At 42.6% G+C, this 18,928-nt stretch overlaps 1 protein-coding gene across 1 annotated transcript in view; it reads left to right on the forward strand.

Annotated features, from left to right (window-relative positions):
- MAP2K6 (mitogen-activated protein kinase kinase 6) overlaps positions 1–4,751 on the forward strand; it is an 80,544-nt gene extending 75,793 nt beyond the window's left edge. The window contains exon 12 of the mRNA XM_035104067.3: positions 2,167–4,751. Within this exon, the coding sequence (XP_034959958.1) occupies positions 2,167–2,244 (78 nt within the window). The 3' untranslated portion in view covers positions 2,245–4,751. The remainder of the gene's footprint in view (positions 1–2,166) is intronic.
- Positions 4,752–18,928: the final 14,177 nt, after the last annotated feature.

Genomic DNA, 18,928 nt, shown 5'->3' on the forward strand with positions numbered 1-18,928 from the left:
CACACCTCAACACTTCGGACATTTAGTATGAATTAAGCTCTATCGGTGTACTGTTGAGTTGTTGTGTGTACTGTTGTGTTGTTGTATATTGCATGCAAGTAGGCTCCCACACACATGATTTCTTGTTGCATATATGTTGCATGGGGAGAGATTACTGGCAGACACCCCAGTCCATACATAATGGCCACTTTATGGAGTTTCATCTGACCCCACCATGTGCCATGCACATACTTGCAAATGTTTTGTTTCGCTGTACAGTGGTGCCTCGCTAGACGAAATTAATTCGTTCCACGGGTCTTTTCTTATAGCGAAAAATTCGTCTAGCAAATCCCATAGGAATGCATTTTTTGTATTTTTTTTGCCCATAGGAGCGCATTAATTGAATTTCAATGCATTCCTAGGGGAAACTGCGATTCGCTAGACGAATTTTTCGTAAAACGCATTCGTCTAGCGAGGCAAGCTCCGCTCGAAAAATCCTTTCGTTAAGCAGAAATTTCATTAAGCAGGGCATTCGTTAAGTGAGGCACCACTGTACTTATTTACTTGCTTTTATCCTGTATTTTATTCTGCGAACTGCCCTGAGATCTTATGATGAAGGGCAAAATATAAATCTAATTATACATACGCACATACTTGCGTTTGAGCCAGCCCTAAATAATTCTGAGACGGGATTTAGATGAATAGATTCTTCTCTCAACTCAACCCTGGTGTGACTGGAGCTACAATGCATAATCTAGGAGCCAGACAGAGAGAGATCATATATGAGAGTCACACCTCATACCACATAGGAATGTCCCCCGGCTCCCGCAAACCCTTTGTATTTAAAACTCATTTGCTCATTGACTGAAATACTTTGGAAATCTCTTTTAAGAGACCAGGTGGGTCTGCGTTCATTTTTGACGACCTTTGCAAGTCTTTCCTCACAAAGGAAGCCCTCTCTGAGTTGAGTCCACTGTAGTGGTTAGGGAGGAGCATATTCCAGTCCTTCCTGAACTTTGAACTTCCAGTTTTAACATCCTTCTTTTTCAATCTTGGCTTTGCTTATCTGTAAAAATTGTATTGAATACACACTTAATGGGATTATTGCGATAATTAATGAGAGAGAGAGAGAGAGAGAGAGAGATGAAAAGCACTTCCCACACAAGAAAGACGTTAGGAATCTTTCGCTTCTTGTTCTTTTAAATCTTTATGGAAGTTTTTGTTGGTGAGTTGTGTCCAGTTCAGTGGTACAGTGGGACCTCGACTTACGAATTAAATGCGTTCCGAATGCACACTCGTAGGTCAAAAACTTCGTAAGTTGAGTTTCCCATAGGAAACGTGGTTTCCCACAGGAATGCATTGGAAACGAAAAAATTCGTAAGTTGAGGAAACCGCATCTAGCTGTGAACGGGTTTTCCGTTCAGATGTCGGAAAAATCATAAGCGCGCGGCCACTTTTTCCGCTCGTAACTCGAAAACGTTGGATGTCGAATAGCTCGTAAGTCGAGGTCCCACTGTATTTATTTCTTGTTTCAATAGCTCTCAATTGCTTTTCAAGGTAAGCTTTTCTTTGATAGCCCTGACAGAATTCTGATTGCCATTTTTGCAATAATATTGTATCCAGCGCATTTATATTTGACCATGGGTGGGGAGGACATCTGTATTTTGCTGTGGAGACATGGGTTGCCTTTGGATCCCACACTAAGCCATAAACCATGGGTGAGCAAATCCGTGTGTGCATGAGCTCCCTGCTCTGCTATTTCCTGTGGCCAGCAGAAAAACAAACCAAAGGGGGGCTGGCTGAGCATTACACCCAAACCAGCCCTCCCCAAGAAGCCACAATTGGGAACCTTGGCTTCCTATTGTGGTTTGTTTGCAGCAAAACTAACCAGGGACAGTGGTTGGGATGTAAGCTAAGCCGACCAATTTCATGGCTTGTTTCTGCATTGGAGAAAGAGAGGCTCATGCACAAACCCACCCGGTTAACCATGGTTGATGGCTCGGTGCTGCATCCGAATGTGTCCCACGGCCCACTGTCGTCATCACCCTGCTTGGGAATTACTGTGGTCCTTTTTATAGGTGATGTAGGGAGGGAGGGAAATCTAGGGTTCCTGTAAGAGGTGCAATAATGGAAGGTTTTGACATGTTTCCCCTCTCCTCACCGGTTCTCTCTCGCTTTCCCTTTCAGCAACACAGTTTCTTCACCCTGCACGAATCCAAAGAGACAGACGTGGCATCTTTTGTCAAACTCATCCTGGGGAACTGAGAAATGGACTTGTACATGATTTTACCCTTCTGTGGACTGGTGGGCTTTAGGAGGAGGGGCACGTGGCAGGGCAGCCCTCATCGGAGAACCAGTAGGAGAACCTGCCACTGGCCAATTTTTGTTTGTTTTTTTAATTATTATTATTATTATTAATATTATTATTATTGCTAAAGTCCTATCATCATCCTCTTGAAGGTTTTTTTTTTTAAAAAAAGGGTTCCTTGGTAACCATAGTGACTTAGAATGAACTGGTTAGTGAAATGAATTTTAATAAGGTTGTCAACTGTAAACGAACAAAAATTTAATAGAGTGATTGAAATGATGACAGTCGCAAGTTCTGTTAGCGTCGCCTCAGTCCCCCCCCCCCTTCTCATGTTCCCTGTCAAACCAGATTTGCTTTCGTTTATGGTAATAGGTGCTACGGTAGTTATGAAGTTCTATATGTAGAGTTATATTTTGTCCCTACCATTGTTTTAATATTTATGTTAAGTGCTTGATTTTAATAGAACCTCTCTTTTTTGTTCTTATGTGAGAGTTGGAAGGTATTGGGGGGGGGGGCGTGATGACAGCTGCAACAGCTAAAGCTACAAAGATTAGTATTTATAGGGCTTTGCTGGGAAGCGGAGGAGGAGAAAGGATGGGCCATATAGATAAATATTATATTTATGTATAAGGTGGAAGACTAATTTAATTTCAATGAAGAGTTTGGCTTATATGTTAGGCAGCCCACTGATGCCTGAGAAGGCTTGCATCCTTCTTTAGGAGGTGCCCAGAGATGGCATTGTTCTTGCGCAAACATCAAGAGAATGCAAAAACATTGCTGTGGTGACTTCTTACTCCATTGCTTTGGTTATGCCTCCGATGAATAATTATATTCTGAAGTGCGGGATACATATATCTCACACATTGACTGTTGGCTAAGCGGTGGTGAATCAGTCACCTTACGACCTACAGCCAGTGCCCTCTCTGTTGGCTATAAGTCATGGGCCAATGCATTTGACTGAAGAGAACATGATGCCCTGAAGGAAAACGGAACTTGGAGGGGTGCGGCTCTCGACGAGGATGCAAAAGCCGGTGGCAGGGGCCAGTCAGTTTTGTACTCCTAGTTTTTATACGGGCAGGAGTATTCCTTTTTTTTCTTTTTTTGTCTCAAACACTCACACGTCATACACAAATTGCCACTTCGTTGCTCATCTCCCACCAACCCCCTCACAACTTTTCACTTTTTCTGGATGCTTACCTGAGCAAGACTCGCCCCTACACGTCTGGCACAGGCTCTAACAGTGTTTCTGTCTGAAAAACATAGTAAAACCAAGTGAATAGGAGTTGGACAATAAGTGTTGCGCCCCTAATTTGTTGCTGTGACCATTATTATTGTTGTTGTTGGTTTTGTTTTAAAAAAACCTCTCATTTGGCCAAACAGTACTCTGTCAAGAACTCTTTTGCTCCTGCCTGAAGCGTTTCCATTTCCTGAACTGAACTGTGGCAGTGTTCACAATGGGTGAGGAATGCTGTACTGCCGGTTTGGTGTTGAGGGAGAAAGCGAACGTTCTTGCTGGAGCGTTGTCCTTTTACTTGGGACACACTACTTCTGCCCCCGAGTTCAAACACGGGGGGCATCAGTGTGGAGCAGCTCAGAATTCAGACAAGCAGCCACACCAGGTGAAGATCCAAAGCGCCAGTGTTGATTTTGATTCACAGAACTTGCCGTCCTGTTCTCCTGCAGTCCACATTTTACAACGCAACTGGTCGTTTGTGCGTACACCGATTGGAAACCATTCAGGAGACATTTGACTGCAGACAAAACACTAAAGTGGGCTCGCATTTCTTTGTAATCTTAAAGGCCTAGAAAGGCTTGTAACCTGCTCCTAGTTTTCCATTTTATGTGCATGCTTCCCCCCCCCACTTCCAATTCCCACCCCTCCCCATTGATTCTGAGCTGCTTTGATTGATTGTCTGCAGCTGCAGCCGCATCTCAGCCAGCCAGTTTTTAGAACTGGTTCCAGCATCAATTCTCACTTTGAAAAACATGACATTTAAAACCAGCTTTTTGGTTTTCCTACATATGGATCTGATGCTTGCTGTAGAGATTGTTTTTGCTGCTTTCCTCTTGGAATAGAAGACTCGTTTGGACACCACATCCTCTTGACCTCAGAACACCTTTATTTGAGTGCTGTGGTAACAGACAGGCTGGATTTACGAGATAGGATCAGTGTTAATAGCCGATATTAATATCCCCATTGGTTTCCTATAGTAGAATGCCAGTGCTGTCTACAGCAAGTCAGTTTAGAAAGGATTATTGCACTGTGAATCAATACTACATGCCTCGGGCTTTATTTTAGGAATTAAAATGTGGAGTCTAAGTTCCTTAATCACTTACGTGCTTTTGAGTTTTTTGTCAACCCTTGTCTCTGTATAATTTGTCCTTTGGCAGGTACATAGACCTCTATCGAGTCTTAGAATAAAGCACACCCAGGTTATTTCCCCTTTCCAATCAAAACTGCAAAGCTTGTGTGTTCTTGTTATTTGAAAGTTCACATAACATGTTAGTGAAGATTGTTTCTAGGGATATCTCAAAGTGGTTAAGGTGCAGTCAGAATTATTCATTTCCTAAAGGATGTCGGAAAGAAGGGTAGATGATCACATAGTCCACCAATGACAGAACCAGAAGCAATGGGTTTAAATTACAGGAAAGCAGATTCAAATTTACAGATTTGAAGAAGCCTCGTTGACTCAATGCATATTGTTCCTCAATAGGACGTGCTGCCTGGGGAAGTTGCAGAAACTGCATTCTTGGAGGTTGACCAGTACAATTGGGACAGGCATCCATTTGGGGTGTTTTTGCATAAAAGATGAGGCCTTAGGGTTTTGGGGTGGGTGGGGTGTATTGGATGAGATTACTCCATAGCCTTGTTCTGTGTACATGGTTCTGTGATTTTTAAAAAAATTGGAATTAGCAAACATTAAGTAGGGGCCACAATCATATTTGTACAAGATACATGACGTTTGTTTACACTGCCAAAAGGTAACCCAGACATGTGTGGGAAACCAGCAAGTCTTAGTTTTCATGATCAGGGGCTCCCAGGGCTTTCATTCTTCCTTTGTTCACTGTTTTAGCTTCACATACAACAACTGATACTGTTATATTGAGAAAATTTCAGGTACCTTCCTTATGTGGCATCACATGTGCTAGATGCCTATATGACGTCTCCTGCAGTAGGAAGCCCAACTGATGCCAGCTGCCCATCGTGTGTAAACAGAAGTGCAAACAGAGGTGTTAGTGCATGTTTGGATACATAAGACAGTTTTGTGCACCGTGGCCCAAAGTCACTTTTGGGTCATTGCGGAGAATTCTGAACTTGACATAATCTCCTTTGCAGATGGTAATGTTATAAAGAAACAATAGATTATGCAACCACGTGATGGCTTTCAGTTTTCCGGAGGCTCATCCTGGTTGATCTCACCTTCCACTAAATCCCCTGATCAACAAAGTGGAAGTAGTTGTAAGAAATTAAGGAGTTCTCACTGCAGGCTATTATGGGTATGGAATTGGTTCCGCTCAGTGTGCGGACGCAACTGGGGTTAATTTTCTGCAATTCAGGCTTTCTAATAGGTTTTGTGGAGCGTCAAGTCATTGTAGTTCCAATGTATCTTTAATTTCAAAGTGCCTAACCCACTTTTAAAGGACCTAAATTTACTTAGGTGCTTTAGAATAGCTTTTTGAGCAATGTAGATGTCCTGTGATTTCTTACGTCTGCTTTCTCCTTCTGCTCGGATTTCTTTTTGCTGCCGATGAGAAAAAGAGATGAGCATGCTGTTGTTCAAATACTGGCAAAATCTGAACAAGGAGGAGCATTTGGAAGCCATGCATCGAACAAGATCCTGTTATTGACACTAGCATATTTGGCCATGCATGGAATCAAACTTACAAGCACTGCATTTTAAGTGCACTGGGCATTCACATTATTCCCGGCTGTCCCCACTGGGTTGAATATCCTAGAAGTTTGAAAACCAGTAACGTTGTCCCTTAATGATTACTCTTTGGAGCTGTGAAGGAAAAGGGGTAGTTCTGAGGCTTGTTCAGGCGCCCTGATTTTCCCTCTTGCTTGCTGAACCAAGGGATATTCTTTGCAATCTTCTCTTTTCTCATGCCACCCTACTTGCTGATTTCCTATTTTCAGATGTAGACCACGATATAGCATAACTCTTTCCTCCATTAAAACAAACAAAAACAAACCACAACCCTTCCTTTCAGCCTCTTAATTATTTTAGGGCTCCTTTTCTCTGAATATTGCCACTTGGTCAAACACATCTTGTTGCCGTTGCTTTTAATTGGAAATGGAGGGGAAAGTGATCAATGAAGTAAGGCCACATTCTCACCATACATTTAAAGCATTTTGCTTTACCTGGAGAATCCTGGGAACTATAGTTTACCCCTCAAATAGCTGCTGGTGCTGCTGTTATTATTACTAAAATTAATTTCACTTGCAAGTCTCTTTTTACAGTAAGAAGCATCACAAACGATTCGAGAAAAATAAAATACAGCATATAGAAGCAATAAAAACCAGAGGAAAATTTTGGAATGCTAACAATGCAAGATATATAAAGCACTCATCCAACAATAGATGGATAATGACCAGTTCCTATCCACTCCAATGAAATATGGTAAAGGTAAAGGACTCCTGGACAGTTAAGTCCAGTCAAAGGCGACTATGGGGTTGCGGCACTCATCTCACTTTCAGGCCAAGGGAACCTGAAAGTGTTTGTCCGCACACAGCATTTCTGGGTCATGTGGCCAGCATGACTAAACTGCTTCTGGCGCAACGGGACACAGTGACAGAAACCAGAGTGCACAGAAACACTGTTTACCTTTCCACTGCAGAGGTACCTATTTATCTACTCGTGCTTGTGTGCTTTTGAACTGCTAGGTTGGCAGGAGCTGGGGCAGAGCAATGGGAGCTCACTCCATTGCTCAGATTTGAACTGCCGACCTTACGACCAGCAAGCCCCAGGGGCTCATTGGTTCAGACAACAGCGTGTCAGGTGCCAGAGGATCCAGTCCCCCCACGGTAGGCTGTCAGTTCTTAGCAATGCCTTTCATTCAATATTCACAGAGAGAGGCTTAGAGCAATAGAAGCCACCTTAGAATGCTTCAAAGGATGTGCCAAATGTATCTCGCCCTCAAATTGGATTAGTCATTCTTTACTTTTAGGATAATTACATAGGACTACTTGGTGTTTCTTTAGGATGGAAGAGAAAGATTGCTTGTTGTCAGCCTGTTCGTTCCTTAAAAGATTGTGATCCTGGCTAGGTGTGATGCTAATGGACCCCACTGTGAGATATGCTCTTTTATTGCATCCTGTTCATTAAGGTCTTCCTGGAAGTAGAGGGAGTTTCTATTCTGTCTGAATGCCATCTCCCTTGCTTTTGGCTTAAATTTGGCATCCTTATAATCTTTATCCAGCAACTTAAAAAGACTGTAAAAATGGAATCTTATTACTTTGCCCCTTTGAACTAATGCTTCTCTTATATTTTGTGACCTTTTTGCTTTTCTGCTTCTGGTGCTTATTCCCATGGTTATTTAGGCATTTGTTAAATACTTCTACCCTACTAGTCTTCACAGGTAAGTCAGAGGGGATTGTCTTATCAGGCCCAAGGTGATGAAGCCTCTGAACTTTTAAGAAAGTCCTCACTTGCAGTCAAAGGATGTGAGATCCAGCCCCCTGCAGCTTTTGAATTTTTGGTGCTACACCTCTCTTGTGATACCCACCGTGTAAAAATTTTCTGAGCTAAAACCCTTTGTTAATTCTAATGTCTGATATCCCGAGGTCAAATGGGGAAAGTGCTAATTTTAAGGCTGCCAATTTGTCCAATAATTTCTTTTCAGTTAATCGCCCTTGTAATAAACACAGTGCAGCCGAAGATCTAAATTTGGGCAAGAAGCTCTAAATATGCAATCAGGCTTCCTATTGCCTTCAAAAGTTAAAAATTGCACTTGGTAAGTTGGGGATAAATTGCCCAAATCATGCATGTAGTCATCAATTAAAACTGCTTGTTGATCCTATGATACCAAAATACTCTGCTCTAGATTAGTTCCCTTCATTCCCTGCAAGGGTTTCAAGATGGGTGGGGCTGTTCCACTTCGCATGCTTCTTTCTTGCAGGGCTGGAGTGATTTGAAAGCTTGCTTTGAATCACAGTACAGTGGTGCCTCGCTAGACGAATTTAATTCGTTCCACGGGTCTTTTCTTATAACGAAAAATTCGTCTAGCGAATCCCATAGGAATGCATTGAATTTTTTTTTGCCCATAGGAACGCATTAATTGAATTTCAATGCATTATTATGGGAAACCGCGATTCGCTAGATGAATTTTTCATAAAACGAATTCGTCTAACGAGGCAACCTCCCCTCGAAAAATCCTTTCGCTAAGCGGAAATTTCGTTAAGCAGGGCATTCGTTAAGCGAGGCACCACTGTATTCTGAGCTTTCTTGTTACCACCATTCCTGAAGGATATGTTACAATATATCAAAATCATTCCATGAAACCTATTAGATAATATACGTAACTCCCAACAAACGAGAGCAATCACTCAAAACCCAGGCTTGGAATATCCTTTGCTGAGCTCTCTTAGGCTACCTTCTGACAGCACTTTATTCTGTTTTCCTGATGTTTGCTTAACTGATAATTTGCATGTTTTACGTGATCTTTTTACATTGTGGGAAACACAGTCCTGGAAATCTAGTGGAAGTTTAGCACTCATTTCTGTGTTAATTGTTTTCAGGGGAAAAAAATCCATTTGCAACCCTGATAACCTGGAAATTTTTGCACTGTGATCAACATTGTCCAGATCAAGGGAAGTAATAGTACCACTCTAGTCTGCCTTGGTTAGATCACACCTGGAATACTGTTCTGGGTGCCACAATTTTAAAAGGTTATTGACAAGCTGGAATATGGGCAGAGATGGAAGAGCAAGATGATAAATGGTGGGAACTGAGATTTATGAGGATGGTTGAGGGAGTTTGATGTGTTTAGCCTGGAAAAGAGAATGAGAGGAGATATGGTAGCCAAATATCTAAAAGGCTGTCACATGGAAGATGGAACAAGCTTGCTTTCTCCTGCTCCGGAGAGTAGGACTCAGTGGATCCAAGTAACAAGAAGGAGATTCCGACTAAACATCGGGAATAATTTTCTGACAGTATACAATCTCCATTGTCTTTTGCTGGATCACTTCTTGCAAAATGCACATTTTCTGCCATTATTCTTGGTTGAGTTTTTGTTCCAGCACTTGAAGATCTTGAGACAGCGCCTTGAACTCAGCCCATTGATTTACAGGGATATAATTCAGTTCTGCCTCCCAGATTGCCATCTTGAAGTCACTGCACTTTTTCCATTGGTGATTTAATGTGTCCTCTGGATTTCCAAGTAGATTGACAATGTGACTCACGGAAGAAAATGAAGCAAGAATGCCACTCAAAAAAACAATGATTTGCCATCTCTGAATGAGGACTTGTGACATCAGCAATCTGGAAGTTGTTGACAGCAGGGGCGGAGGAAGATAGGGGCGGTGGGCGCGGTGCGCCCCAAGCGATGCGATCCCAGGGGCGCCATTGCCGCTGCCCACCCCGCCCCCAAAAAACACACACGGCGTGCCTTCGCCCCCAAACATGTGCCATGTCACTGCACACGGCGTGCCTTTGCCCCCAAAATGTGCGCCACGTCAATTTGCATGGCGCACCCCACCCCCAGAACGCGCGTCACGTCACTGGGGGCAGCGCACCTGCTCTCCGCCCCCGGTGGTGGAGCATGAAGCTCTGCCGCTGGTTGACAGCAGATTTGGCAAATCACTCTCTGTTAATAAATACACTTACTATAGGTAGTAAGCCTTAAAAAATCTGGGGCTATGCAGTTTCAATAATCACCAGCATCCTGTAAGCTGGGCCATAAAATCCCAGATATATTTTTTTTCTTGTAAGGAGGATTCCATTTCCTAATTAATATTTCAGCTGGACCCGGTCTGGGAACGGTTGGACTGATCTAAACTATAACATATGTTCTGGTGGCTTATACCCCCCTGTACAGGAACACAGGCAATAGACACTGTAAAGTAGGAAGAAAACAATACCTGAAGTATATAAAATGACAGACAGATGTGTTTCTAAATTAAGGCAGGTTTATAGTCCCCAATGCTTTCTCATCTCATCACCTTGGGTTTTTCTTTCTTTCCATAGACCATACCATCTCATTTTCCTTCTAAAGAGGCTTGCTGGATTTATTGAGTTCTTAGTTTTGTCTGGCTATGACAAATTCATCAGAACCGCAGTTCTGGATGGACTTGGGAGCCCAGAAGTGCCAGGATGATAGGAATCTTCCTATGAACAAAAGGTTTTCCATATTTATCTCAATGCATGTGGCATTTGCTGCAGAACGTTTTGCACATCCACTTTCTCTCCAGCCATGACAAGTGCTAGGAAGGATGTTGTCCACAGTTGAAACAAGCAAGCAGTAATAACACAAACAGCTGCTGCCACCCTTTAACCTTTTGCATATCACCCATTTTTAATGGGGGAATTCTTTATCTTGTTCTCATGCGACATGTTTGTGTGGAAGGTCGCTAAGAATCCTGTTTGAAGATGAAGTGTTGAAATGCAAGGACAAGGAAGAGCTGTAAAGGAGGGGCTGCAGTCAATCAAATCAATCAACCTTTATTGGCATACGGAGAAAACAGGAATATATGAATCGAAACATACTGTAGAATTGGCATCACTGGAGTATATGGAACGGACACTGGAAACTCCCAAAGGATGCAGTGCTTATTACTTGATGATCATTTGGAAACCACAATTCCAGTGCATTTTGAGCCAGTATTCCTACTTTTATTTAGCTGTTCTAACAAAGCAATTTAACACTTGCCTGCTCATTCGTTCATCAATCATATTAAAGAACCTGAGCTTAAAAACCCTCTAACATACAACCCTCTAATACAGGCATCCCCAAACTGCAGCCTTCCAGATGTTTTGGCCTACAACTCCCATGATCCCTAGCTAACAGGACCAGTGGTCGGGGAAGATGGGAATTGTAGTCCAAAACATCTGGAGGGCTGAAGTTTGGGGATGCCTGTTCTAATATATAACTGCAATTGTTTGTGTTATGCCACTTGCATTTTAAACATACATGTTAGCCCAAAGAGAATAATTTTTAGCATCAGATGACAGAAGCACATTATATATATATATATATATATATATATATATATATATATATATATATAAGAAAAACAACAACAAAGCATGGCAAAATATATGGCTCACAAGTGTCAATATACTTCAAAGAGTGATATTTTATCCTGAAACACATTCAGTATTACAATTGCCTTATATTTTCCAAGTTCAGTTAAATCTGCATTCATGCATAATTACCTTTCACTATATCTTTGTTTTGCTTATTTTTTTAAAAGAAACTCCATCAACATCAAAATCACTGATCATGCCGCAACAGATGTGACCACCATATATCACCGAGCAATGAAATCCAGACCTTGCCATCATGGTCATTTAACCCTTCATTTTTGATTGCGTAAGATTCAGATCATACAATTGTAGAGTGGGAAGGGACCACGAGGGTCACCTAGTCTGACACTCTGCAATGCAGGAATCTTTTGCCCAATGTGGGGCTTGAACCCATGACCCCACGACAGGTGTGTGTGTGTGTGCGCGCGTGCTCTAACAAGGGACACTACCGATAGTAGTATGTTGATTTGTCTTGTTCCTATGATCCTTCCACCTTCAGAAAAGGGGTGGAGGAGTGCGGTATACCTACAAATGTAGGTGTGTGTTTTTCAGAGTGTGGAAACTTTGGCCCTCCAGAAATTGTTGGACTCCCAACATCCATCAACCCAGGGCTGGCATGTTTAATGGTCAAGGGTGATGGGGGCTGCAACCCAGCAGCATTTGCAGGTCCACCATTTCTCCATCCCAGGTGTGTCCCTAATGTATACATAGTTCAGCAGCCAGAGCTGATTTGAAGGCCTTGTTCTCAGGTGCACTGCTGAACCAGGAATTCCAAGCATTCGGACTTGGGGGGGGGGTTGGCATTAATTGGTTAAACCCTCAGCAGAAATGAGGGAAATATGCTTCAAGCAGTGTATGGGAATATAGCCATGATGTAGCCGTGGGTTTGTGTGGATACTTCCCATAAAGCAAGGGGAAACACCAGCACTTTGTGTTGCCTTTGCGGTTTGAGTCGAGACAACCCAGTCTAAATGGGGATTTACACTATCGCAACAAAGTTCTGAACTCCGTTTGAGCGTACACCATTGAGATCTGCTTCCTAGAAAGATATTAGATTCATTTTTTTCAGATTCAGGAAGAGCAAACATGAGGGCTCACCAAGTTCTGCAAGCATTCAGACGCATCTTTCAACTTTATAACATCTCGGAAATCAGCATGGAAATATCACACAACCTTAGGCACTGATTGGGGATTTCCAGTATTTCTGTGGCTTTGGCTAGACCATGGATACCATAAATTATGGAGGGTTCCCCCCTCCTTTTTCCTTTGCTTCCGTTTCTAGGTCAAAGGGGGAGGTTACACATATAAATATTAACCAAGATCTTGGAACTTGTCTAAATGCTTTGGTTAGGTTAGCAACTACTGTACAGGGGCCGCAACCATTTTCCAAGTCCAATTCCTGCTTCACTTTTCTGCTTGATTTTTTGCTGAAGGGATGGGGGAGAAAAAGAGAGATAATTGAATCTGAGTAGCTAAAATAATTGCGTTTGACATGTTTCTCTGCAGTTCCTGTGTGACATAGCTCTTCATGTAGGTATTGACCTATCTTGCATTCAAAGAAGATGTTAAGCCAGGCATCCCCAAACTGCGGCCCTCCAGATGTTGTGGCCTACAACTCCCATGATCCCTAGCTAAGAGGACCAGTGGTCGGGGATGATGGGAATTGTAGTCCAAAACATCTGGAGGGCCGAAGTTTGGAGATGCCTGTGTTAAGCTGTCTTCAGGATTCGGCTCCCTTCATTAATCACTAAGCGTCAAACGAATACAGTAGCGGGTTACACAGAAGCAGCACAGAGCCTTAGGGCAGATGCAATGTCCTATCCAATTGCTGTAAAGTGTAAATTGTCCTGAGCACTGTTCATAGCTACAGCAAATGGTTCAGAGAGGTGGCAATATGAGAATGGGCCTTTTCTGCAGTGGTTCCCTGTTTGTGGAATGCTCTCCCCAGGGAGGTTTGGCTGGCACCTTCATTATCCACCTTTAGGCGCCAGGCAAATAAGTTCCTCTTTAAGCAGGTCTTTTAAAATGTGTGTGTGTGTGTGTGTGTGTTGGGGATTTTTGGGCTGTTTTATTTTTGTGATTTTTTTGTGTGTTTTCATAATGTGATTTTATGTTGTGGCCTGCGGGTATAGGGCAGTATAAAATCAATCACCACCACCACCATTTATTTATTTTTCAAATAAGTGGATATTATTAGTATTATTACCAAAGGAAAAAAGAGGAACATCAATCCCTGGGAACAGAGATGACAGACTTGAAGCTGAAGTAATGGCAAATCTATTTTTCTTTACACAGTAAATGGAGCCTCAAAGGTTTAAACACAAAACGCATCATTTTGGGGAAGAATGGTCAGGGGTGTGAGAATCTATGAGCAGGATTCCTCACAAGCTCCGTCTCACAAAATGTTCATCAAAAATGGTGACTAATTCCCATTTATCAGAACCAGCCCTTTTTTAAAAAAAAAAACACATCCTATGTATTATAACAAAAGATGCATTCCTGAACTTTTCCTATGGCTGGTGTCACCTTCCAGAGAATCATTTGCACCCTCAGCATTCTGAAAAGGATCACATTGACTCCCAGGGTCTTTTGGGAACCAGGGGCGGTGTGTCTGGTTTCACTGCTTGGGATGAAATGGGAGGTATTGCTGCCTACTCCACCAGAAGAGACATGGTGACAATTTTGGGTGAAACCTTTGCTAATTTTGAGTGATATCTTTTATGCTCTCCAAGATCTCACACAATGTTGGCGAGATCTCATCCGAAACGGCACAGATGTCAGGGCTGCTTCTCTGCTGGTGGTAGGGCAGGTGCGGTTCCCGTGGGGGAGCTGCCCGAGGTGGTGGCCTCACCCTGCCTAAAGGCTGCGCCAGCTCTGTTGGGAACCAACAGTTTTTAGTATTGATGATGGTGGAAGCCAAAATATCTAACCACACGGCCTGAGGAGGCTTCCAAGATGGCGGCAGAGGCAGAACCCATGAGTGTGGCTCAGAGTTTGCAAGGCAAGTTAAGCATTTTACAGCCCAACTTCCCGTTTTACTATATTAGTGCTCTTTTTTATTTTTATTTTTAATAACTGAAGGGCCTGGGCAGATCTTGAAGAGGAACAGGTGCAAGAAGCATATCTCCTCCCCCACCCTTGTGACTTTTTACCTCACTGGAGTAGTATAGGAAGCTACCAATGGCTGGGAAAAGAGCCATATGGTTCAATCTGATTAAGGGAGCCAAGTTGAAGTTGTGTGCATGTGATTCAATACCATTGGTATGGTTACTTTGGCTTCTAAAAATCCTTCAGACGTTTCCCACATGATTTGAAGTGGGTCAGTTGAGGATGAGGTGTTGATGAAGACCAGATTGGGAGCTCCTTTCTGATCCTCACCTGGCCCGTAAGTTAAGGCCCCAACCTGGAGTTATGCCAGTGATTTCCTTGAGCACTAAGGGGTACCCCTGGCAGTGGATAGTCTGCCAGTGTGATCGATGCCTCCGAAATGTGTCATGTCACATGTGTTTGGAAGGGTAATGAAACCTGTGCCCGGATTTATCAAACCGATGTGTTCATTTCCATCCTTCCCTGTTGTGGGCAAAATAGAAGGATACTGAATTCTGCTCCTGAACAAAATTGTCTTCTTAAACTGGAATCATGACATATACCACAACCTTATAGGGACGCGGGTGGCACTGTGGGTTAAACCACAGAGCCTAGGGGCTTGCCGATCAGAAGGTCGGCGGTTCGAATCCCCGCGACGGGGTGAGCTCCCGTCGCTCGGTCCCAGCTCCTGCCAACCTAGCAGTTCGAAAGTATGTCAAAGTGCAAGTAGATAAATAGGTATCGCTACAGCAGAAAGGTAAACGACGTTTCCGTGTGCTGCTCTGGTTCGCCAGAAGCGACTTTGTCATGCTGGCCACATGACCTGGAAGCTGTACGCAGGCTCCCTCGGCCAATAATGCGAGATGAGCGCCGCAACCCCAGAATCGGTCACGACTGGACCTAATGGTCAGGGGTCCCTTTACCTTTACCTTTACCACAACCTTGGCATGAGGGTAAGTTGCAGTTCAATCACAATTAAGTGTTGTTATATGAAATGTTGAGTTTTGAATGACATTCTACCATATCCTGAATTATCACTTAACCAAGCAGATGTGCCACAGATTATTAGAAAAGATGTTTGGGTAATTTAAAAAACAACAGCCCTGTAAATTCACCTTTGAAATAAAGTGTTTGATTTATGCTGAGTTTAAAATTCCTTGCTCTTATGTGTGTGTTTTTGTGTGGAGATGGGGTTGCTCCTGTCTAATAAATATATTCGTATCGACTTAATGAAAGGAACTGGACATTGAACATGATCCATTGCAAAATGAAAGTGTAACGAAGTCATGATAAGCAGCAAAGAGGTGGTATTTAACTGAGTCCTACTTAGAACAGACCCATTCAAGTTAATGAACCCAAATTAGTAATGCCTGCTAACATCACTGGGTTTATTCTGAGTAGGACTAGGATTGAAAAACACCCAGACACTATTATACAACATTTCTACTATAACTTCAAGCTAATTATTGCTTCCCTACCACTTGCAGGCTAGCATTATATCAAATCCGGTTTGGGAGAAGCTGCTGTCACTGACCACAGGCTAAAATGTACCAGACTGGAGCGACACTGTTCACTCATATTCAAGGTGGATAAGTGTTTCTCATTGGTGGAATGACTTGTTAATTTCATGTTCATGGGGTGTTCTTTGAAGATGGTGGAAATCCTCAGAACTCTCAGGTGTTGGAAATCAAGAATCTGCCATGGATAAAGAAGACCATTCAATCCACCCAAAGTATCTTATGTAAAGTAGACAAATGGTCTTTGTTTCAGGAAAAGAAAAGACAATTCATCAAATTGTCAGCTCTTGAAATAGTTGTTTTTCGCAAAAAACCAACAACCACGTTTCTATAAAATCCTTTATGCCTTAACTATTATGTGCACTCCTTGAGATGAAATATCTCTCAGAGGATTCATTACTAAAGCATTTCAGATAATGATTATTTCAGGTTTTTATCACACTGATTCTCTGCTGAGTTGAAGGCCAAGTTATCCTGAGAAAGATCAGATGGAAAATCTGGATTTCTTCAACTGGAGGGATCAAGTCCAAGTGTCTGAGATGCTATGTATTTCTCTCATATACAGGTGAAACTCGGAAAATTAGAATATCGTCGAAAAGTGCATTTATTTCAGCAATGCAACTTAAAAGGTGAAACCAATATATGAGATAGATGCATGACATGCAAAGCAAGATATGCCAAGCCTTTATTTGTTGTAATTGTAATTATTTGTCGTTAGGCGGGTCAATTATAAATGTAATTATAAATTATAATTATAAATGTAATTAATGAAATGTAATAGTGATGTTTATTTTCGTATTATTGTAACTATTTGTTTTATTACTGTGGAATTTCCAAAAGAAAGCATTTGTAAAAATAAAAAATAAAAAGTTGCATTACTGAAATAAATGCACTTTTTGATGATATTCTAATTTTCCAAGTTTCACCTGTATGTACACCACCATTGTTGTAAATTGGCAGTGCCATCTGTATGGGTTTTCTTTTCCCCTAGCCATTTGTGTTTTGTGTTAGAAGTTTTGGTTTCCAGCATTTGTCAGTCGGTGGTGATGGTAATTATACTTTATTAAATCAATGTTTGAAGCTTCTAGATGATTTACAATGTAGGACTAAGAAATAAAAATTTAAATACATACATTTTAAATACAGTGGTACCTCGGGTTAAGAACTTAATTCGTTCCAGAGGTCTGTTCTTAACCTGAAACTGTTCTTAACCTGAGGCACCACTTTAGCTAATGGGGCCTCCTGCTGCCGCCGCACAATTTCTGTTCTCATCCTGAAGCAAAGTTCTTAACCCGAGGTACTATTTCTGGGTTAGCGGAGTCTGTAACCTGAAGCATCTGTAACCTGAAACGTCTGTAACCCGAGGTACCACTGTACATAAATGTAATAACTTCTATAAAAATATCAGCAACCCATATCTAGAGGTAAGAAAAAGCTCCCCCATACTCTGTTAAATGTTGCTACATGAAAGTACGAAGATCTGTCCTTCTGTACAGCAGACAGGGAGAGGTTGTCTCACTTTCAGATATCTCCCATTGCTCTGAAATTCTCTCTTAGGTCAGCATGGAATATATGTATAACAAAGACTGAGATCCAGAGAAGCATGTGACTAATTTGGTACACCCAAGGGGCTTTCCCCACCATCATGCCATATGACAAACCACTTTTGCACTTGAATGCCAGGGACTTAGATACAAATATGCAAACAATTTTTTGAGGACAGCCTACCAGCCTATCTGTTTGCTAGGGGTGACCTGGAACTTGGATTTAAGTTTGCAGACAAGGAATGGAAAGCTGAGTAACAGCTGGAGGCACGTAGACACACAGACAAAGCGATCAATTGCTTTCTGGTCTAAACCTGTTTTGATGTGCTTCTTGCAAAATGGTCCTTTTGTGTTGGGAAGTCAACTAACTGGGGCTCAAGCTGATGGTGGGATAAGAGTCACTGGGCAGGCATGGGGAACCTGAGCGCCTCTAAATGTTGGACCCCAACTCCCATCAGCTGCAGCCAGCATGGCCTATCATTAGAGGTGATGGGAGTTGTAGTCCAGCAACATCTGCAGGGCCACCTGTTTCACATCCTTTCTCCAGGGCTTATTGCTTATTGTTATGAGTCTGTGTGATGAATTCAACATTCATGTAGCTCAGCTTGCAAGAGGGTAACATAAGAGAATAAGCCTTAATACAGAGCTGCCTGAATACTGCTGGCTATTAAGGGGAGTGCGGGTGGCAATATAACTTTGCTCAGAAGTAAGGACGCGGGTGGCGCTGTGGGTTAAACCACAGAGCCTAGGGCTTGCCGATCAGAAGGTCGGCGATTCGAATCCCTGCGATGGGGTGAGCTCCCATTGCTCAGTCCCAGCTCCTGCCAACCTAGCAGTTCGAAAGCACGTCAAAGTGCAAGTAGATAAATAGGTACCACCACAGCGGGAAGGTAAATGGCATTTCCGTGTGCTGCTCTGGTTCGCCAGAAACGACTTTGTCATGCTGGCCACATGACCTGGAAGCTGTACGCCGGCTCCCTCGGCCAATAACGTGAGATGAGCTCCGCGACCCCAGAGTCGGTCACAACTGGACCTAATGGTCAGGGGTCCCTTTACCTTTAAGCACTGTTTACTTACAGGTACATGCAACCTGTAAGTGGTGGTGAGCCTCTTGGGCTTGCCAATCAGAAGGTCAGCGGTTTGAATCCCCACAATGGGCTGAGCTCATGTTGTTCTGTCCCAGCTCCTGCCAACCTAGCAGTTTGAAAGCATACCAGCACGAGTAGATAAATAGGTACTGCTGCAGTG

The sequence above is a fragment of the Zootoca vivipara genome, chromosome 2 (genome assembly GCF_965207765.1).
Source record: "Zootoca vivipara chromosome 2, rZooViv2.hap1.1, whole genome shotgun sequence".
NCBI lineage: Eukaryota > Metazoa > Chordata > Lepidosauria > Squamata > Lacertidae > Zootoca > Zootoca vivipara.